Raw genomic sequence first — 23,573 nt, 5'->3', positions numbered from 1 at the left:
TAGCACCGTCCTCTGCACAGCTGGAAACTCTGCTGAGGGAGCTGGTCTTCACAACCTCTCCTTTCCCCCTTTCTCCTGGCATAGGAAACTGGTGCCCGCTCACCTGAGGAGCAGCACTGGGCCATGGTGCGGGGGTCAGCAGGCCTGGTAGGGAAGCGCATCTACTCTCTCCTTTGCCAAGGGTGCTGGGAGAGGGGCTCTAAGGAAAGACAAACAGACATGACTTACCCTGTCCTGCCCTGGAGTGGATGGGACGGTGTATGAGGTGAAGGCAGGATGAGGAGTATAAAGCAAGATGGGATCCCCTCCCCTTCGCTCTGGACAGAATCCACAGAATAAAATGTGTGCCTGTCCTCTAAGCACAGTGGCGGTTCCTTCCCTCCAGGGCAGGATGGTTTTAATTAGGCGGTAATGTCTTAAATTTGAATTTTTAGAAAACACACCAAAAGATAGATTCTAGGTTTTCATAATCAAAACCCAGGGCTAACCAAGACCCCCTTATTAGACTAGCAGTCAGAAGGGGGTCAGGACAGTGTTTATTCTCCTTCTATCCCGAGCGAGATGGCAGTGTGCTGCTGGCCCCGGCAGAAAGCCTACAGGTAGATTGTGGGAAGAGGAGAATCACTAATTTCCCTGCGAAGTTGAAGGCTTTGTTTATTTAGTGGTGCATGGAACTGGCCAAGGTAAACGAACCTGAATCTGTTCTGCTGGAACATGGATGATGTGGGGCGGCCTGTCGCCATGGTGATGCACAGCATTGCTCTCCTGCTCATAGATGGCATCTCGCTCAGATTGAGGGAGACTAAGGAACCTTCGGATCATAGACAGGTTCTCCCACAGGGTCCTGTTTTCTGGAGAAGGATCTTCTTTCCAGCGTAAGAGCTCACACAACCATCCCTTAGGAGGAAAGGTGACAGGTCGGTTAGTGCTGGGCTGAACTCTTTCAGAGATGCGAAAATGGAAGCTCCAATAGCTAATAACTTTTCACCCACTCATCACACTCCAATCTGCCTTAACATTTTCTCTTTTAATCCATTAAGGGAGGATAGATGTAGCTATGGGGAAGCAGGCTCCGTTTCTGAGGATGTTCAGATTTGTATCTTCATGGGGAGATGGCTTAGTGGGTATGAGTGTATTCTATAGCTACGAAGATCTGCGCTTGGGTCATCAAAACCCATTAAAAAAGCCTGTTACCTGCCACCCCAGTGATGGGGTACAGAAACAGACACGGGGGCCTTGGTTATCAGCCAGTTTAGTGAAAATGAGGGAGATCCAGGTTTAACAAGAGACCCTGACTCAAAGAATAAGGTAGAGAACCATTAAGAAGACAACCAGACATCGACAGACAGACAGACAGACATGGGAGAGGAGGGGCGGAGGGAGAGGGAAGGGGGACAGTCAGAGACACACACACACCAGTGCCGCAAGCAAGCTTGGGCATGAATATAGTTGGTTTTATTATCATTGACATTAGGAGAGTTCTTCAACAAGGAACTCATTTTTTTAAAATATGATACTGCTGATTATTTTAATTTTTATTCACTGATGTACTTTTTAAATGTATGAATGCTCTGTCTGCATGTATGCCTGCACAACAGAGGGCATCAGATCCCATTGTAGATGGTGTGAGCCACCATGTGGTTGCTGGGAACTGAACTCAGGACCTCTAGAACTGTAGTCAGAGCTCTTAACCTCTGAGCCATCTCTCCAAGGCACCGCATTTTTCTGCTCTTCTGTCAGCTGCAGCACAGGTATAGGACTCGTCAGGCAAGAAGTTCAGTAAGTTTTCGTGGTAAAGAGCGAAGGACAAACTCAGTCAAGGCCCCAATCTGATCCTGTGTGGTCATGACATTTTCACTGGCTGAATGGCTCAATAGTGGACACTTACCATCCCCTCAAACTTTCATCCCTTCTGCCCTACTGGACTGGAAGCAATCAGGTAGGAAAGAGGGAGGGACGGTTTCTAGCTGGAGCCCACCAGTCTAGACTGCCACTCTCTCAAACTACTCCACAGCTTGCTGACAGCTCACTGGACTGTCCAGAGACATCTGACCTGCACACACTGGAAGTCAGCTCCACTGCTTCCCTGGCCCCATCCCCCAGTCTCCCCTGTGACTGCCATGCAGACCGGTACAAAGTCTGTCCTGTACCACAGACAGCACTCCCCATCTGTGCACACTCCAGGGACGATCTTCCTCGTCCTCCTTCTACCCGAGGCCATCCTATGTCCTTTCTCCTCCCTTACTCCTTTTGGAAAGGAAACCCCAAGGCACATGCACTGTTCCCCATGTGGAACTCTGCTTTGGGGAAACTGCTCTAAAATAAAGGGCTTTCTTGGAAATTTCTAGTAAGGTAGCTGGATAGGACAATACCTCGATTATGAGAATTTTAGATCTATCCAGAGAGGGTTCTGCTTTTTATGTTACTGACAATTGCATGTCTTTCTCTTTCCAAACTGAACGAGCCAATCAAAAGAGACTTCTATACGTGATAATGGTGAAGGAGAACAAGGCCTTCTTCTCCGGAACTGGTCTGAGAGACTGTCTGTGAGTTTGTGGAAGGAGTGGGCCAGATCACTCACGACCCTGGGTGTGATTCAGGTTTTACTGCTGCTTTGTTTTCTTTTACACCAGGGCTGTACACACACAACCAAGTACCTCTAAGAAAGTTTGATCCTTTAATAGTTGTGTTTAATTAAGCAAATACGTACACATGTTCATGTGTGTATACATGTGAATGCTCACATATCTGTGTGTGTGTATATATATATATATATATATATATGAATGCTCACATATCTGTGTGTATATATATATTATATATACACACATAATTAAATGTTCATGTGTATATGTATATATGTATATGAATGCTCACATATCTGTGTGTATATATATACACACATACAAATAAATTGTTCATGTGTGTATGTATACATATGTGAATGCTCACATATCTGTGTGTATATATGTATTATACACACACAAATAAATGTTCGTGTGTGTATGTATACATATGTGAATGCTCACATATCTGTGTGTATATATACATACATACAAATAAATGTTCATGTGTGTGTATATATATGTGAATGCTCACATATCTGTGTATATATACATACATATAAATAAATGTTCAGTGTGTATAAATATATGTGAATGTTCACATATCTGTGTATATACACACACATATACAAATGGCCATGTGATAACGCTCTCATTCAATGCCACACACAATTCAAGATGAGAAGGAGCAGTACACTAAAAAGTTAATCTGAAAGAATAGCAACTAAAAAGGAAAAAAACCCAATCTCTGTTTTGATGACCGAGCCCTGGCGCTGTTTCTCCCCTGAGCAGACCCTTGCACGTATGTTCAGACTGCTATGAGATGCCAGAGCTGGGCTCTACTTGAGAGGACAGAACATAATGACAAAGCTGACCTTGTGTGTTTACAGTGTTGGAGACATGCCTGCTCTGGAAATACTATTTAGTTCGGATGCATAAACTCTTGCTATCTGGGGCAAGTCATAAAAATGTCATCGAATTTCCTAGGTCCAAGGTATTTCCTTCCCATGTCTCTGAATGTTGTTACAGGATAGACATTAGCTATGCACTCACCCCCGGACACTTGATATGAACTGAGAGCTACTTTTCCTGACTACTTGTCCGCATCCTTCGTCTGTGACCTCTGCCACAACCTGGATGCCTGGAAACATGGTCTTATTTCCTTCCCCGCGAGGTGAGGAGGCTCAAGAAGACAGAGGAGAGACCTCTAACTTAGCTGGTGCCCGTGAGCTGCTATAATGTTAATTATTTTAGAAATAAATTTCTTATATATAAATGCACGTAGCTGAAAATTGCCAAGAGTAAATTAAGAATGATTCATGCCAGAAGAGCTTGGAGAGCTGAAAACCTCACCGAATCCTTTGGGAACTTCTGTAAGCAAGGCAGAGATCACTTGGCGATCGGACGCAAGTGAAAAACATGTGGATCACAGATGTTCTTTGGAAGAGAAAATCATTAGTTCTTTTAAAACAGCTAATAATGACAGCTAATTCCTAAATAATCACACTCACGTGGGGCTAACAAACATTTCAGAAAGAAAACTGACTCATTCAACAAACACCTTGTCTCTGCTGTCACTTCTGTGTGTCTGTGCTTCCCAGACAGATCCTTATTTGTATTAATTGCCCATGACTAACATAACACTTCCAGTACTTTGCTATTAACCCCTGCCCTTAAATAATACTTCTAATTCCTTATCTAAAACAATGCGGGGAATCTGTAGTTGAAGCGTTTCCGCCTCTGGGAGACAGGACAGGCTGCAGCGACTAGAATCAGATGCTTCACACACGAATATCTGGCAGTGCGTCTGGGACTGCCAGAGCTCTACATGGGTGTTCAGAAAACGAGGAAGAAAGAAAGTGGGTTGTGCCTGTCTGATCTCTTAAATAATGGGAAACACATTTCTGATACTTTTTTTTTCTTTTATCACAACAGAAATAGACTGATAAACTCCCAATTAGGACTGGCAAAAATATGACTAACCTGTTTTTACACTAAATACCTTGGAGTACTGTGGCTAGCTCAAGTTCTGTTGCTTTTCATTCCGTCAGTCATGACAGGAATCTATGATTTGAAGAAAGGAACTAAAGAGGACACGAATGCCTCTCCTCTAATTCTCCCATCCCATTTCTTAAGTCAGTTCCCTAACCGTCAGAATGGATGTGTCTGATGAGGCCTGGAGGCTGCTGACTTCACACAGATAAAACCAAGAACCCCCAAGACTTCCACACTGCTTAGGGGGAGGGAGGTAAGAATGAGATGCAAGGCTTTATTGTAAAATGTGAACTTTACCCTTTCAGGATGAGTCTCTGGGACTTGATGTACAACCAGAGGCAGGGGGATCAGGGAACCACTCTCACAATTAAATGAGATCACAACTCTCTGAACAGTGGAAAAGACGGGGGCCTAAGAAGCCTTTATCAAACGATGGGACCAAGAGGTTCTCAGAGAACTAAAATGACACAAGGAACAACCTAAAGTTAAATGTAGTAAATTTGCCAAGCACCATCACACTGCATCTAATGGGGGCAAATATAAACAGTAGCCACATGTAAATAAATTAGTGCGAGTTTCAGGATGTTACTACTTTTCAAACTGACAAAGTTTAATTTGACACCTTCTGTTCCAAATCCTTTGTTTCTATTCAAAATCACGCCTTGAGCTGTTGCTATCAATCACAGCACTCTCTATTACTTAAAAAAAAAAGGAAGAAAGAAAGAAAGAAAAAAAACTGGCATGGACCCCGAATAAGCTGAAAATGCCATGCAGATAAATTCTGAGATAATATGTTCAAACCTGTTATATACAACACAAATCCTGTAAAGTTATGTATTGTAAACCTACATTTATTGAGAACTAAAAGTCTTAAATCCATCTGCCACAAAGGAAATACTGTTATGTACTTTATAGTAACCAACAGCCATCTGCAAATGTCTTGCTACCGTAAGCAAGAAAGCAGGGATGGGAGGGGGGATAGCGTGCCGGCGGCAGGAATGAGGAACATCCTTCTGACTGGTTTTGGTTCGGGATCTAGTAAGGAAGTGTAAGAATGGGGGAGAAACGGGAAAGAGAAAAAGCGGAGTGACTGCCAAACCCGTGTTACAAAAATCAAAACAAACTCCGTGACAACACAATGGCAGTTTATTATGGTCCACGGAACACACGACTGTATGCTCATTTTAAAGGAAAAATTAGCAGTTCCAAACTCAATATTCTAATGATGTGCTTGCTGACAGAATCTTGTTGTGCCACATTTAAATAAAAATCCTGGCACCTCCATCTCTCAGCTGCTAACTTCCAACCAAACTCAATCTCTGATTTCCATGCCACTCTTTAGAGCTGCGAGTTCAAATCAATTCAATGCTAACATTTAACATAGAAGGGTACCCAGTGATTCTACGGCAGAAAACCAATGTCCCATGAGAAATACACGCTGTACCTGCGAATCTTCACATGCACAAAGATGCATACAATGCCTGCTTTGGGACAAAGCTGGGAGTTCCTAAGACAACTAGTTTCCAAAGGGATATAATATGGGGGGGGCACTTAATGCAATATGCATATGTATATAATACCATTATGTACATATACATTTTAAAACTAAGAGCTATAAAGAGAGAAAGAAAAATGACACGATTTCCCGCTGCATCTAAGAAAAAAAATACATTAAAAAAATCGAATGGTAATTTGAGTTCTAAATGGCAAAACATTTTAAAGTCTGTATCCACGCACCTCACTCTCATCTTTATGTGTTATTTGCGGGAGTATTTTCTTCCAATCTCTGGGGCATATCGTGTAATATATGATATTAAAAGAAATCAATCTAAATAGGAAAGTATTTGATACAAACATTTTAGTGCAAAGCATGAATTACAGTTTTGCAGTAGTGGGAACAAGAACAGAGTACATAATCCATTAAACAGCACTTGTAACAAAAGATTCACCACTGTAGACTAAACTACACTAGGCATTTTGAATGAGTACATTTTCAACAACAACTAACTACAAAGCTTGCAATTTATCATTCAGGAAATAATGTCCTACTTTTAAAAGAATCTGTAAGTGTTACTTATGCAAATGAAGACAGTTTTTAATCTGCCCGCAAACATGCTAATAGAGGGCAATTTTTTTTATTTACAAAGCTGCCGGCACTCAAGGGTAATTTCACATCAGTGTTCTTCTATAAACTGGGGAAGAAATGGGTTCTAATTGTCAGAACTACTGAATCTGTCACCTTTAGCATAAAGGCTTAAGATGTAACAAAAGATGTCATGTGACTGCTGTGTTTTAAGGCCACCCCTTCCACATACAGAAAGGCCTCTTTAACAGCTTTTATTTCTTATGTGCACTGTGCCCACGATACACTATTCTGGGGTCTCACCTGAGACAGTCAAGATCTAAGAGTGAGACCCGGATGCCTCTCAAGCCAGCCTGCCGTCTGCCAATCCAAACCCTCTGGACACGGAATGCTGTGAAGTAAAATCATGGCAGAGCAACACTGAAAGCATTTTAAATTATTTACTAGGTTAAAAGGGTGAAATGATACTTTAAATACATCAGATTTCATCATCTAGGACATTTTTTGGTGGCAAAGTGGTATTGATCTTCCAATGCTTAGAATTAGCGAGTTTGCAGAAGGTCATTATTTGATTAAAGGCATTAAAGTTGAGGGCACCAGGCGAGGTGCTTTTTCTTTTTTTCCAATCCAAATCATGATATAATTTAATAAAAAGAATTCCATCATGTCCTGAAATAAAAACACTTGTCCTAGGATAATGTTCTTTACCTAACATATCAGCCTTAAATGTCACAAAAATTCCTTAGAAGGGAAACCTCTGCTGAAGCCAATTATTCTATGGCCTAACAAGCGACTCTGCCCTCAGCATTAACAAAGGCCAGGTTCTCCTCCACAGACCAGCAGGAAGCACACCCTCTTCCTCTTCCACCTCACAGCGTCTGCAGTAGCACAAGGAGTCTAAGAAGAGACTGGAGTTTCTTCCCTGCTAAGTTAACATTCGTCTTGTTTTTTTGAAGCACGGCGAGTAAATCTGAACAGGAATGAACCAGGAAAGATTTCTCTACTGAAAGGGGTGTGATATGTGCACATTTGTTCAAGCTGGGTTTTTAAAGGAAATACAGCTTAAATATCCATGTTTGCCCTCTGATACATTCATATTCAAGGTGTGGTTTCTGATGCATTCACTAAAAAGAAGAAAAAGTAATAATGAAAACATTTTCAACTACTGCTATGTTAAGCTCTCGGGATTACTGTTTTCCGACTCCTGAGCTCCTGCAGACTCTCCAGTTTATTTAAGGGACATAATATCTTAGCCAAAAATCTGCGGGTTTCTATATTGGGGTAATAATAGGCCATAAAATGACTGTCTAGAAGTTTCTCATTTTGCCCCTTTGTTATTAAGAGGTTAAGCAACTCTAGCATAGCTTCAGGAAATTTATTATTAGCATAAAAAATAACATTTACACAGGCCTAGGAAGAAATCTCTTGAAATTTAGTGATGTTAGAAGGGCACTCAGAGTCACTAGCAAACCATCTTTAGTTTTCAATTTTGCTTACAATGTAATCAGATAAAAAAAAACCACCAGCATTGTTTGGTTTCTACTGTTTTTATTTCCTCCTCTTCCTTGCCCTCGCTAGGTCACTGACATGGGGACAAAAACATAATGGTTCTTCTCTGGCTCCACAAAGATTCTTGGGTTCATAGCAAGAGATTCAAATAATGACTTGGCCAGAGGAGATACAAATGGCTGACTTTAAAAGGTTGCCAGGTGTGGAATCTTTAAAATTAAAGGTCTTTTCAGAAGACAAGTTGAGAAGGTAAAAAAGGAGGAATGAAGATGTGTGAGATTCTAAATAATCTATAAAATATATAGAACAGTGGTTCTCAACCTGTGACCTAAGACCACTGTAAAACACAGGTATTTATATTACAATTCATAACAGTAGCAAAATTACAATCAAGAAGTAACAATGAAATAATTTTATGGTTGCAGTCACAACATGAGGATGAGAACTGGTCCCAGCATTAGGAAGTTTGAGAAACACTTATCTGAAAAAGACAATCTCACTAGACTTCCTCCACTAGTAGAGGATTTCAAAAACAGACCTGGACTTTATTTTGAGAGCATTAGATTTGGAAAGAGCCTTTCATGTGAGTTTGATTTTTATATATACTCCAAATCTAAGACAAGAACCTGGCTCATATGCCTTATATGTGAACATGAACTCTGTAAAACAATACTACTTGCTCCAACATGACCAGCCAATGCCATTTTTGACAATACTTAATTTTTAATAGAATGGTTTGGCCTCTCTCTACTATTTTGACTCCTGACCTCCAACACTTTACTCTCATTCTTCATAAAGGGGGTATCAAAAATGGAGAGCACCCTGAGAGTCATGCCGTAACTTCTCAAGTTTAGCCTGTTTGCAGCATTAAGAACTGCCTGCCACTGGCTTCCTCAAACTGAAGCACCTCCTCCTTAACTCTCCTTAACTGATTATTAGAGACACCAAATTCTTTCATTTGCTTGCAGTGGAAATTTTTTCTTCTTGACTTTCAGGAGAAGCAGACCAGTGATGACTCCAGCTTTTATGAGCAAGGAATCACCACCTCCAGCTAATGAAGTACTATAAAGAGCAAATTAATGTGATTCATAATTCAGTCTGGAGACTTTCAGGTGTGTCCTCCTAATAGACACTGCGACACAATGATGCCATCTACAAAGATCATACCTGGAAACCCCCAGTTGAGCTACAAAAGAAAGAAAGGAAGGGAGGGAGGGAGGGAGGGAAGGAGGGAGGGAGGGAGGGAGGGAGGGAGGGAGGGAGGAAGGAAGGATCCCTAAGTAAGCGTGTGATTTCTGTGTTGGGCTCCACCCACAGCTATCCTCGGCTACATGGGGCCTGTGGGCTACATACTGAGCATGCCTTGGAGCTCTGAAAGCTTTCAAACAGGCAAACAGATGGGCAGTTTAGCTTTCTTGAATCCCTTGACCATCTTTGAGTGGCTGTGGGAAAGGGACTGCAGGGTGAATACACCTTCCAACTGTCCGTACTTTTCTGTTGTTCAATGTGACCTCGAGAGGTTACCAACACAAGAGCAAAGCTCATGGCTTCATAGGTTACCTTTAGTCCTCTGCCTGCCACCCCCTCATACTCAGCTGGACTAAAGTCAGCCTCATGTTCTGCTTTCTATTTCTTTAGTCTAGGAGGAAGGCGTTTTTTCCTTCTCTCCAAATGTTATTTCTCCCTCAAGCCAGTCAGGCCCCTCAGTAGACCGACAAAGAGGCACAGACTTCCCCTCTAAAAAATATGGACAATAAAGCCATTAATCTCACAGTGATCACTACAAATGAGACATAGCACATTCAATCTGATGCTTAGTCTGAGATAACCACAGAATGTTGCAAAGTTAAACAAAAATACTTAAACAACTCATAGTCCATTTGGAAAGATGTGACATCCAAACCACTAGTTTAAAGCAGGCATAATAAAGGTCCCTGAAGGGCAGATACCAGAGTGGCAAAAGCAGAGCAGGAGAAGCAGTGGGTGAGGGAGGAAGGAAGGAGGATGCCCCTGATAAGGTACTGCTGGTTTGTCTTTAGACAACGAGCCACACTGAAGGGTGAGTGCCTGGGAGAAAACAGTCTAGCTGCTTCTGAATAGATGATGCTTCACACAGCTCTTACCACACTGGCTTGAGAAAACGACTTAGTTTCCATAACCTCTTGCCTTCTTCTACACACTATGCTTCTAAGGTCTATCTAAGAGGCTTGATAGAAACCAGGAGCAGATTTGTCAACTTCTTCAGATCTCAAATGTTTCCTTTGTTAAAGGACATCTAATTTTATCACCTAATTCACAGTATATTGTTGGTACTCAATAACAATTTCAACTGCATTATTGCTGGCACTATCAAACTTTCAGCAGCCCATAGAGACTGGAACATATTTAAGAAGGCTAAAGAGAATAGCTGTCACCCTATTCCTCCCACACGGGCTGCAGCCTAAACAAGAAAGCTCAGTTAGAGCTTTACCACCAACTCCACACTGAGGCTGGGATACTGGATCTATGTGATATTTGGGTATAAACAGACACTCTTTCTGAAACGTGAAATGCAGGTGGTAAACATGCCTGCTGGTGACCCTTAAAAGACAAATTCCTTTCCTAAGCCAGTAACTCACTTTTCAATGCTTATTCCAAGGGAACTGCACATCAATACTTCACAAAAATGTTCACATTCACACTATCTGTGACAGCAAATGCTGAGTGTAACCTAAATTCACTGATAGGAAATTGATGGCTACTACAACATGCAAATGGACACGACACACATATAGACAGCGACACACACATATGTACGCGAGGACATGTCTGTATATATAAAGAGCCTACATCAGGATATTAAATCAGAGTATCTCTAGGTGATTGAGATTATGGATATTTTTATGTTCTTCCTTATGCTTGTGTTTCTGATTTTTCTGCAGTGGCTTTGTAATAAAAATATGCATAGCAAATGGCTTTAATTAAAAATCTGATTTTTCTTGTCTGTCTCCTCTATAACCAATGTAGTTCCTGTCAACTCTAGCCCTTGGTAAAGCCTCCTAAATTTCTTTACACCTGTGGCTCTGGTCCCTTATTCTTCTACTCTGGGGCTCCTTTCTAGACCACCCCAATCCTACCAAAAGGTGTGAATACAGATGACCTTGCACTAGCAAACTTCCCTGCACTCTTCCCGAAGGAACTGAAAATATCCCAAGGCTCACACTCAGTGTCTCTAAAAACTTGGCAGAAGACTCACCACCACAAACTGGACGGTCAGTTAAGTTGTGAGGCAAAGTTATGAAAATGGCCCAATTTGGGCCATGCTAAGACTGCAATTCCTCCGCAATTCCCAGAGTCTCACACGCGGCTGCAAAGTCCAGCAATAGAAGTCTACAAGGATGGTGTGTTACCTAAAGAAATAAGGCTTGAACTGACAAAGCTTCCTAGGTTCCAGGAAGCAGAGGGCCACCAAGAGACTCTCCCAGAAAAGGAAACTTAGGAAACAGACTTTCCCGAAACCATCTCTAAAACATGTACACACTCAGAAAGTAAAATCTGTATTGTGCTGCTTACTACCCATTGTTAAATTTCAGTGTTTCTTTCCTATTGAAAATTCTAAAGAACATTAAGCATGAAGCTGAATGGGTGAGCCATGTGTGACAAGAAAAAACTATAAAAATGAAAATTCATAAAATAAGTCATCTTTTAGGTAATTTACTTGATAGGGTAGCGTGCTGGTTTACACAAATAATAGTGGCAAATGTTGTGGAAGCACTACGTTGTTTTAACAAATATTTCTGGACTACATTTTTAACAGATTTACATATAAATCTTCAATATCACAGACACCTCAGGAATGAGCAATACTCTCCATTACGCTTAGTAAGAATCAGGGAATTAAAAATTTAAATCTTCCCTCTATGATGTTCTAGGAGAAAGAATGAAGAAGTTTTAAGCCGAGAAAGCAATCTGGGAAGTATGAGCCATGGGTGTCAGACCACAAGAGGGACAAGTGACTTGCTAATGATTTCGCTGGAATGCCCATCTTGTGTGGCTAAAGCCTCGTGATTTTCTCCATTATGCTAACCTGTCCATCAGAAGTTTGTCTAATTTAAGAGAAGCAGATTTTGTGAGATAGAAAGTGTAGCTATTTCTGGAAGCATTGTACGGGTCAGGGTGATAATGGCCACACTAGGGAGGCTAAGCCTAGGAACAGGCTGCCTCCCTTGTTCCTCACAACCCCTAAGCACAGCACAGCTGGGGACAGCCACTGCAGAAATGGCTGAAGAAGAGGCGGGCAGGCAGCAATGGAATGTGACCCTGCTGTGCTCAGAGCATCCTCCCACTGTTCCATGCTCTTTAGAGAAACAAGGCTTGATAATATCTACTCTGCCCTTCTGCAGGTCATTACAAGGACCCTCTCCCTAGATAGCCAGGTGCAGAGGAAGAGGAGACATGAGCACACATACTGTGGCGATTCATTTTCCCTAATACGTCTCACCCAGTAAGGTAAGAGCCATCCACAATTCAGGGTTGTTAAAGACCTGAAGAAGATGCAGGCAAATAACGCAAAGGCCGCGAGTACACGTGCGGAGGCCATCAAGGCCCTGGTGAAGCCCCAGGTGGTGAAGCCCAAGGTGCCAAAGGGCCCCAGCCGCAAACTCACCCGTCTCGCTTTCATCGCTCACCCCAAGCTTGGGAAGCGGATTAGAAGCTATATGGCTAGGGGTCGTAGGCTCCAAAAAACAAAGCCCAAGGTTCAAGCCAAGGCAGAGGCCTCAGCTGCAGCTCAGGCTCCCAAAGGTGCCCAGGCCCCTGTGAAGGCCCCATAAGAAAGGTCTCAGTCTGCCAGTGTGAAGAGATGGACTGGTGTGGATTCTACACAGTGTCTGCAGATGGTCAGGACCTTGTGCTGTTTTTACAAATAAACTTGAGGCAAGTTCTGTTTAAAAAAAAAAAAGTGTAGCTTGTAGGCAGTGGTGGCACAAGACTTTAATCCCAGGAGAGGCAGGCAGATCTCGGAGTTCAAGGACAGCATAGATTACAGAGTAAGTTCCAAGTCAGCCAGAGCTTCATGGAGAAATCCTGTCTCAACCCCCTTAAGCACCCCCAAAAGAAAGAAAGAAAAGAAGAAAGGGAGGGAGGGAAGGAGGGAGGGAGGGAGGGAGAGAGGGAGGGAGGGAGGGAAGGGGAAGTATAAAGGGAAAGAAAGAAAAATACAGCACCCAACTGGTAAATGCTTTTCCATCTGCAGGGCGGGCATTCTGTCATCATGGACAGCTCTTGCTGCTAGGTATCTACGCTGGAAACAAGGTTGCTGGTACCGTTTCGGGTTTTGTTTTAGATGCTATTGCAATTATTGCAATCCCCTCTTATTATGCTTTAGAGTGATGGGCACTTGAAAAATAAGCACACCAGAAAGCAATAAACAAATTGGAAGAAAATGTTTCCCAGGTAAATTCAAAAATTCCTAGGCTAATATGTTAAACATGTAATTGTTCCCTCTGCTCCATTTATCATTGATCTCATCTCTTTGGTGCCATAGACCCTTCTGGCAGTCTGGGTAAAGCTCATGGAAGCCTTTTCAGAGGAAGGTTTTTACATGTTTGAAATAAAATACACAAAATTACAAAGAAAACCAATTATACTGATATACATAATTGGTTTATAGATAACTTAGACAGGGGGTGGGAATGGACTGGACTAAGCCAATCTATCAAAAATTTCTGATTTAGTAAAAGGTAGGTGTGTGTGTGTTTGTGTATGTGTGTGTGTTTAAACTAGCACACTAAACTCCGATCTAGAGCAACAGATTCCTAGCAATGAGCCAGAAAAACAACATTTCCAGAGTTCTGTCAGGACAGGATGTGCTATGAAGATGGGTTTTTGCTGGTGGTAAATTTGTATTATAAATATTGCCAGGTTTTTGTTGCTGGTGCTGATAACTGAATGAAACATCAGCCTCCAGTTAGAGGTCACACAAAATAAATCACTTCTTCTCATCCAAGTTAGCTGTCCTCTAGGGAAAAGCTGAACATAAGCTAAGACCCCCTGAATGGTACGGGTCCCTGACCTTAAATGTGCATTGGTACACATACATATACCAAATACATACTCACATACTTCAGAATATTTTTATATCTAATCTAAATAGGATTCAGCCAATTAGATGAGATTGGATGCGTTCAGGGTGGTGTGGCTGTAGACAGATTTGGCAAATTAGAAAAAATTGTTTTCTGTGAATTTGTAAAATAAATTCCCTTCCTCCCACTCCCAAGGAACATGTTTCTGAAGAGGTGGACAGAGTTAAACAGTTACTCCCAGTAACTACACCCCGAGAAGCTCGGCTTCCCAAGAGAGGCTTCAGTGCTGTACCTTTGAGTATGTATAAGTCTGTGTGTGGGGTGGAGAAGGGAGGGATAATATGGTTCTCCCTAAACAATTCTCAGGTCAGTCCAACGGGAGAGAATTTTTACCAGGTTTACATATTCAGTTCTATTGAAGGTCACAACTAAAACACGTCTATGCCTTAAGAACCATCAATGGACAACTGCACTAATGTACACATAGCACACTATTTTCCTGGTCATGTCACCAACCTGGAGAATGAGTTTACAAACTCTGGATGTAGAATCACATCCTAATCTGGTTAGCTTCATACCTTAATCTGAGCAACTAACTCTCTAAGGGTAAACAAGGCGGGGGAGTATCCCTTGTGAACTGCCTACCTGACCTGCTGGGGGAAGCGCGCTGGAAGCATGGCTTTACACAGAGAACAGGACAGACACAGGCTAGGCAGCATAGGGCTGGATCAAAGGCATGGACTCCAGGGTGAACAGGGTGGTTAGGGAGGAGAAGCACTATATAAATGCCAGGAAGCTGCCTATCAAAGGGGACACTTGATTTGCTCAGTCAGCATTAAGGGAGAAAATGCCTTTCAGATTACTGCACAAGGCAGAAGACTAGTCCAATAGAAAAGGGAAAGAAAGTGAAGACTAAAGATGAAAACTGGGGCAGAGGGTAGGAAATAACAGAGCACACAGTCATCTCTTGGTCCACACTAGTCATTGACAATGACCGGTGTAAAATCTACCCAGCAACAGAAACGTAAACTCTGGCTGGAAAGTCAGCTTGATGGATAAGGCTTTGGTCTTTATGATTAACCAGGGTCCAAGTTACTTAGTTTCTTTAATCAAAATTACTAAAATAAAATTATTCCGCATTAGGCTATTACCCTTCCCCCAATCTCCAAACACAGAAACAAAAAATTAATTGCCAGCCAGGAAAAAAAGAAGGCAATTTAGGCAGTAACAGCTTGGCATGGACTACACTGGATTTCCTAAGAGCATTTGTTTGTGGGTCTAGAGTTTACATACAGCCTTTAGTTCTCTGACTTTCCTGAAAGTAATTGATTTTTTTTTTCACCTAATCTGCATTTCATTTAGAGCACCAAACACCAGTGAAGCCAAGTTGCACCCAAGACAAGGAGCACTCATGCTGGTGCTGGGATACTTAATAGCATGCACCCATGCTCTGTGTTCGAAATCACGCACCTCCAAATGTGGGTGCAGTCTCCTCTTAAGGGAGCCGTCTCCCATGTTCCTTTTTAATTTGTGTTTTCTCTTTTCCTAGCCTCTCCCAAACCTGTGGCTTTTCAAGTATCTGAGGCTTTCCGCGCTGCTCTGATTCTGGCAATCACTGTTCCTGCACCCATGAAGCCAAGCCCATTCTTCAGCTGACTCCAACTGCTCTTCTCTGCCTGGACAGACCCTGAGAAGCTGCTGCATAATAAGGGGGGGGGGGGGCTTCACCTCCTCCCTAACAAGTCTCAGATGAAGATGCCACCAAAACAGCACTTGCCTGCAAAACAAAGCCTTCCCATTACTTGACCCCTTAGCGCTTCTGTGATTTATTCTCGTTAAACCCTCTATGGGCAGTACCATCCATTAAAACAGCATCTCGCCTTGGTCTTAACATAGAGTAGGGAACCCTGATGGCTCCTTGGCCTGGAGAGGGAGGGAGGGGGGGTATGGATGGAGGGGAGGGGAGGGAAGGGGGAGGAGAAGGGGAGGAGATGGAAATTTTTAAATAAAAAAAATCATGAAAAAAATGACAACAAAAAAAGGAAAAAAAAAACAGCGTCTCGTTCACACTCAACGCCTGTCTCAATCTCAGATACACAGAACTGGTTCTACACTGGACATTAAACGTAATGCTCCTCAAGCTGTTTAACTTCCTGAAGAAGTTCAGAGCCTCAGAAGCGAAGCGACTTGCTTGGAAACACACAGCACATTTATTTATAGGGTAACTGGGCCACAGCTCAAGACTCACTGTTTCCTCTGAAAGAGGAAGTTCATGTTTCAGGTGTTTCATCAATCAGCTGTGCATCTGCCAGTAGCTACTGATACCCTTTCCCCATCAGAACAGTTAATCAGGAGACAGGTCCTCTAATTCCTTCAGCTCAGAAGCCAAGTGTAAGCTACACTGTTATGATAGCAATGGCTTCAACAAAGAGGAAACAAACAACAACAAAATGCAAAATGAGGGAGTTAAGTCCAAAAGAAGGTAAAGAGAGCACTGGGGAAACCTATTTTCTTGGTGGGTGCTCATGTGGGTCTGAAGCCCTAGAGCAGGGCACCCCAGCAGGGCTTAGGATGATAGACTGAGTCAGAGCAGCATGAAGACTGTCACGGCCACCAAATCTTTATCTGTAGCTTGGTTTTTGTTCATGTTTGCTTTGAGGCAGGGTTTCTCTGTGTAGTTCTGGAACTCGCTCTGTACAGCAGCAGAGGCTGGCCTTGAACTCACAGATCTGTCTGCCTCTGCTCCCGTGCGTGCGCTACCACTGCCTAGCTAGTTGTGCCCTGTTACATACACATGGAAACTACTCTTATATCAAACAGCACCCAGCAAGATCACGAAGAAAACTAATATATTTCCCTTAAAGAGTGGGATCTGGTAGCCTAATATGATGGGGAAAGCTCTTCTTCCCTTATAATCAGAACTCTGAATATCCCAAACTTGGACATTACTGGTTCCTAACTGCATCTGTCAACTCTGAGTCTGTCCTTCCTGTTCCGTTTTGTATCAACAAGTGTCTTAAGCACAGAGTCCAACACACTGGTTAAGTCTGTAAACGTGAGAAACCAGCGGAGATTTCACAGTGGCGTAAGATCTTTTATTTGCAAAGAGCTACTGTAGGATTCCGCTGAATGGAGACCCTGAAGGGGACTGTGAAATGTGTAGCAGTTGTGTGAAGACTTCTGGGTTATTACGGATTGTGTCGATGAGGTTCCGAGTTTCATTCTCCCCATCTTTGATGCAGTACCAAGGCCTTCTCGGGACCTGAAATTATAGGTAGACTGCAGCAGGGCTGAATTCATTCACCAACTGAAAGAGGAACTCTTGTGCCAAGAAGGATTCTGAGTGACATCTAGACCTAGGAGGACAGTGTTGTGATAGTAGGTGCATGGAAAATGGAAGCTGAATGCAACCTTCCATAATAGCACCTTTGAAACGACAGGGCAGACTGCAGAACCAAAGAAAAACAAACAAACAAAAAAACTAATGAATCTACAAAGCTAGATGAAAGGTATGCCAATGAGGGAAAAGGCCTAAACTAACTCTGCGAATGAACATCCCAACAGCTAAACTAGAGCCTCACAGGCAAATCCTACATGAGTGACTAACCTCCCCTTTAGCATGACACTCGGGCCAAAAGAACATGGGGATCAGCAAGAAATGTTAGGTTTCAGAGCTGGAGACATATCAGAGCAAACAGAAAACACCCAACAGCTGGGTTAGGATGGAAGGTGTTCTAGTGATGTAAGACAACTTCACAGAGGGAAGGAGCGATGCAGAGATGGGGAAACACAGTGTTCGCAGACGGGGCCAGCGCCAGAGGAAACCCTGCTAAACACAGCAAAGCAGGAGAATAGAGAGCATCTGATCTGGCGTTTGATGTCTGTTGTGTCTGTGCTGCTTGGGTTTCTTTCTACTCTCTGAGCATTCCTCTCCCCCAGCTCTGCCTTCTATGGAGCTTCTACACTTATGGGGATTCTCCTGACCCGGGTGGTAATTCTGGCTTGCCTGCACCTTCCTGTGGGGCTCTCTGGTGTTCTAATGCAGACACTAGCATTTTCTAACTCTATCTTTCAAAATGACTGCATGTTAACAAATATCGAGGAAAAACATTTCCCGGCTGAGCCCATAATGTTTGGGAATTGTCTGATATCTGACCACAAAGGCTAGAGTGACAACTTCTTAACTGCAAAAATAACAATGAAAGCTATTTTTGGAAAACTACATTTGCTCAATCTTGGAAACTCATTTAAATTTTTCATTTAAAAAGGGTTAACTCTTTAAAAAGGCACAATATCAAAGGACTATTCCATGCCCACAGAGAAAAAGAAGAAATATTTGAAAACACAGTGCCCAGATCCACTAGAGACCACCTCTTTTTCCTATTTAAGTTTTGGTCAAAGTGTAAAACTGGAATCTGATAAGGCTTTGATAAATAATGTTAAAAAAAAACAAACTAGGTAACTTCTCCATCTTCCTAAACACGTAACTTCTTTGTATTGCATTTTATTTTTATTTAAGGACATCTTACACACATATACATACCCCAACCCTTAGAAAAAAAAGAAGGCTGAAATTTTAGTTACACCACATGTGGTTTTCATCTGTGAAAAATGAACAAGCTGTTTGTGGTTAAACTGTCTAATCGCCTGTTATCAATCTAGCGCTGCATTCAAGATTTACAGGGTACATCAGCTTCCGTGCCACATTAGCTGGGAGGGGAGAAGAGGAGGAGGAGAGAGTTTATCCTGCGGAATAATATTTCCAATGCAGCCACACTCACACTACATCTGGTTGTGCTGGTAGCGGCAGTTAAATTGAAATATTTCACAGCGTGTGTCAGAAACATGCAGAATGGTAATTATGACAGATCTGATTAAGCCCGAGTACCACAAGCTCCCTGGCCAGCGCTGGTTCTGCAGGTGTGACCTTGTGCGTGCCTGCGTGTGTAAATAAAATTAATTACAAGCGAGAGGGTGAAGGCTTCGGTGACATCACAAAGCGGAGAAACTCCCGAGGGGGAGACCTAATGGAATATTTTCCCTCAGTCTAATAATACAGTTCATATTGACTTGAGGTAATTAGTGGGATCATTAAAGCAGTTTTCCCGGCGTATTTGGCTGCCTGATCAGATTAGTGAAAATGTTCTTCAGAACAAGCCCTGTGTGGTCTGCCAGGGAGGAGGAAATAAAGAACAACAAAGCATATTTGGGGATGATAAGCAGTGCTGGACTTTCATGCCAGGAAAACGTCCCTCCTTCTCTCTGGAGTCTGCAGACCCAATGTCTTGTCCACTCTGTTTCCTCTCGTGTGTTCTTGCCCACATTCTGTTTCTCTCCATTTCCTCTCTCCCTTTGCTACCTCAGACCACTCCATCACTAAAACCCATCCTCAGTTCCCCAACAAATCTCTCCTAAACAAGGCAATTTTAAAACCAGGGGAAAGTGTCTGAGGTGAGCGTTTTACTATTAACTGACAATATGGGGCAACTGGGAAAGGCCACAGACACATACATACACAGGCACACATGCAACAGGGAAAACTCTGCCACTTAAAGTCACCTGCTAAACAAAAGATTCCTCCCTTACATAACACTGAACGGAGCCAATATTCCTATGTGAATGTCAAAATGGGCTTCAAGTAGGACAAGGTTGGGCCGTCCGTTCTCTTCCATTTGAACAGATCGCGAAGCCTCGTCAAGGAAAGGGCCATTTGTTTGAAAATACTCTACTGAGCACGCTCTACCTTGCCACTGGAACACGCCAAGCGCTGTCACAGATGGCGGGCTCTGACAGTTCCCATCCGTAGTGTCGATACGCGACAGTTCAGCACAAGATCAGTGACATTCTGTCTCATTAGAACCACGCTAATTATCACAGCCAGTTCCAGGGAAACCATGTGTTGCGATGGTCAATTTGAAGGAGTCTGTGCATCAACAAACTGGTAATAAGGATCAGACACCTTATTATAGGACAGCATGCTGCCTATGATCTGATTTACGGAATCAGAGGCACTGGGGCGGCCGAGGAGGCTGGCAGTTTATGAAACAGTGTGTTTAAACCCAATTTCTGAAGTATACTGCTTGAAAAGGGAACTGTTTGAAAACAACACAAAAGCAGCTGGAATTCTTAAATCAAAAAAAAATCAAGAGAATAGATTATTTTTTTATTAATCTATAATAGAAGCAGAATACGACTTAGGGAGAAAAACAACTTCATCAATTTGACAATTAGAAATCAACTCCATGGATGGTTTGGAGCTCATATTTTATAAGTTATTCAGCAGCCAATTATAGAAAGGCTCCATTAATACCAATCTTTAAAACACAGGCGGTACTTTTTAGTAGGTGATCTCTGATTTTGTGTCATTTTACCAAGCAAAAGAATTGAATCCTATAAGCTATTTGGAACAAGTTCTTTACAAACTGTTAAGCCCTGGAGGCAGGAGAGTGGGTGGGGCTGTCTTCTCTGGCCAGGCCTCTGCCCACCCACCTTTGCTGGTGGGAAAATCAGAAGCGTAGTTTCCTATTGTCATTCTGCAAAAACTCACTTTTATTGCACATTCATTTTATGAGGCCTTGATTTTCAGTCCTCATTGAGGGGAAAAAGCTAATGCTAAAATAAAACCTACATTCATTATGCAAAACATAAAAGATGACTGAGACCCCAGAGAAAAAGCTCACCTTTCCTTCGGGTCGCTTACTGAAAACATCACACCTGTATTACACTCTGTGCGCAGTTTAACTGGATAGCATCAGGTTTGCAGACGAACGCTCGCCCTGAGCTAACTTTCCCTCGTTTTTGTTGATGGTGTCCATCTTGAAGAGCTGACCTGACTGATGCCCGGATACCAAAGAGCTTCTGAGTCAGAACCCCCCCATTCCCGAGGTTCTCCGACCACACTTTGTGGCGTATGCTACCATTTTAGGATAAAAGGTGGTCTGTGGTTAGAGAAGATTCTAAAAATATTCAAGCTTTGTAATGGGATAAACCACTGCTGCACGGCCACACACAGTGGCCATTCTCACTTCCTCTCAAAGACCCTCTTTACAGAGCTGGCCTAGTACTCACAAAAATCCTTTTCTCTAAATTATACCCAAAGTTTCTAAAAATGGGGAAACTGTGCTTAATGAATTGTGACTGTACTTGTAACCATTAAACCTAATATGCTGGTTGCAAAAGAAAATAATATATTTATGACTTTCAGTTAATCAACTTCAGAAGATAAAAAGTGAGATTTTTAAATCATTTGAAAATACTATCAAGAAAGCCAAAGGCCTTTTGCTTGACTTCCGCAGGAAGCGGTCAGATATCCCTTCATATAATGTTTTAGCCAAAAAAAGTGGGCAAGCATACACTTTTTTATATAATGCTGGACCTGGGAGAACAAGCCTTACACTTAGCAAGCATGTCTTTGTTTCAGAGCACAGAAAGCTAACTTTATTCAGATCCACAAGTTTAACTGTCCTGAAAAACACTGCCTGGCATACAATGATGGACTGCCATGGTGACCAGGGTCGTAGGTACACTGATTCCAATAGGCTGGTTTAATATCAACTAGAACCGGACAGATAGATCAGTGTTCTGGAAAAGTCTAACAAATGTATTCTCAGTACTAACACCCATGACATTTCCAGCAGTTGTTGCCAACAACACTCTCAAGAGGAGACCAATGAACCAAGCCCTCCTTTCCAGTCAAGAATCCTGGACAGGGGCTTTGTCAAGCACATGCTAGGCTTGACCTAGCAGGAGAGAGATGGTAGCTGCAGGGTTAGGTATGCCCTGTGCCTCTTCCTCTTCGGTTCTCATCAATCTTTCTCTTGCCCTTCCTCCTTCACAAGCAGACCCCAAGAAACCTGAGCTACCCATGACCAGGGTGAGGCTCTACCCTGCTGGAAAGGAACAGCTCCCACAAGGACCCTCTGCACATCTGAGAGATGGGCTCGGATGACACACACAGGGATCTCACCGACTGCTCCTGAGAGATGTGGCCCCAGAAATAAGAGAAACTGTGGCTCGCATGCTTGTGGGGCCCGAGTGCCTTAAATAAGAATCTGCACAGGTAAAATCGTGCCACGGCAAAGTCTGTGACGGGAACATTCTGAAAGAATGAATTAGCACCCAGCCTCCACCCAGTGCAACTCTGCCTGAAAAAACTGAAGGTGCCTTCCCTAACATGCTAGGATACAGTGTAACAGCTTCCCTAGTTTATTTCTAGCTCTGCTACTATAAATTCTTTTACACACTACATTTTTAGTCCTAGTTGTAGCCCTCCGGATTTGTGACAGTTTGATAGTATTAGACATCTCAACTACAAGTCAGAGTGATTTTTTTTTTTTAAACCCAAGGAATACGGAAGACCCAAGTCCCTCTCATTCATACTACAGGCCTACATTTCACAGACAAAAGTGTCTGAAATTGTTAGAAGAAGAAACAAAAATGTCTTTAAATTATCTGGTCCATTCTACAAGTCATACTATTTTTAGGTTAAAATCCCCTTTTTGTGTATTTAAAAAATAAAAATAAATTCTACTTATTAATCCAGCTCAAACCACGGTGGCCCTGCAGAGTTTGAGAAAGATCACGCTGCAAGTGTGTCCGGCCTGATGTAACTGCATAGCTCCCTGCCGCACCTAGGAATACCCTGAGCTGTGAAGCAAGCAGGAGGAGCCATTTCCTGGCGAGGATGGAGACAGCAGAAGCCCCTGACTCTGCCCATGCAGCTGGGTCTGCAGGCTCCACTCCACAAACACAAAATCGATGTAAAAATTACATGGACAAGCTAAGGCCTTTGGCGCCGTTACGTCCCCTTGCTGGACACACACCTGAAGTCTCAGAGCTCTCTGGGGTTTCTGTGGAATAAAATTAGAGTCTAACATCTGCCACTATTAAGAAAAAACTCCACTTCCATCTCCCACATGAAAACACCGAAGCCAACGAGCAGCAGCCGAGCCTTGCCACGGTAATGGTTATTATCCAAATAAGCTATTTTTTTAAACAGTAAAATTAGAAAATCCTGCTTCCATAATAATTTGAGGGTTATCAGAGTAAATGTTTGATAAAATTCCAATTCGACTCACCTGGAAAAACTGCTGCTTATCTGAACATCCCGAAAAGAAAAAGTGCGTTCCTGTAGCCATTTGCATCAGGTTCAGGGAACATCATCTTTTGAGTATGCAGTAGCAGCTTTCTAACCGAGCACAAAAGTAGCCTACCTTCAGTGCTAACCTGCATATTTCATTTAGACATTTCTTTTCGAGTTAAAACAATCTCATTTCTATTACTCATCAAAGAAATGAGATGATATAGTCCTGGCTAAAAGGCAGAATCAACACAGGTAGGCTCCTTATAGACAAAGCACTC

At 42.6% G+C, this 23,573-nt stretch overlaps 1 protein-coding gene across 4 annotated transcripts in view; it reads right to left on the bottom strand.

The window, feature by feature from the left end:
* Satb1 (SATB homeobox 1) overlaps positions 1-23,573 on the bottom strand; it is a 90,637-nt gene that overhangs the window by 3,094 nt on the left and 63,970 nt on the right. For 2 of the 4 annotated variants that reach the window (XM_038343306.1, XM_038343305.1), the window contains exons 10-11: positions 694-897; positions 104-199 (exon numbers count right to left, since the gene is read on the bottom strand). In XM_038343306.1, the coding sequence (XP_038199234.1) occupies positions 104-199; positions 694-897 (300 nt within the window). The remainder of the gene's footprint in view (positions 1-103; positions 200-693; positions 898-23,573) is intronic. The other 2 variants (XM_038343309.1, XM_038343307.1) reach the window with 1 other exon arrangement.

This window comes from Arvicola amphibius, chromosome 9 (genome assembly GCF_903992535.2).
Source record: "Arvicola amphibius chromosome 9, mArvAmp1.2, whole genome shotgun sequence".
Lineage (NCBI taxonomy): Eukaryota > Metazoa > Chordata > Mammalia > Rodentia > Cricetidae > Arvicola > Arvicola amphibius.
Note: the sequence above shows the minus strand (reverse complement) of the source record. Positions and strands in the feature narration are given on the sequence as shown.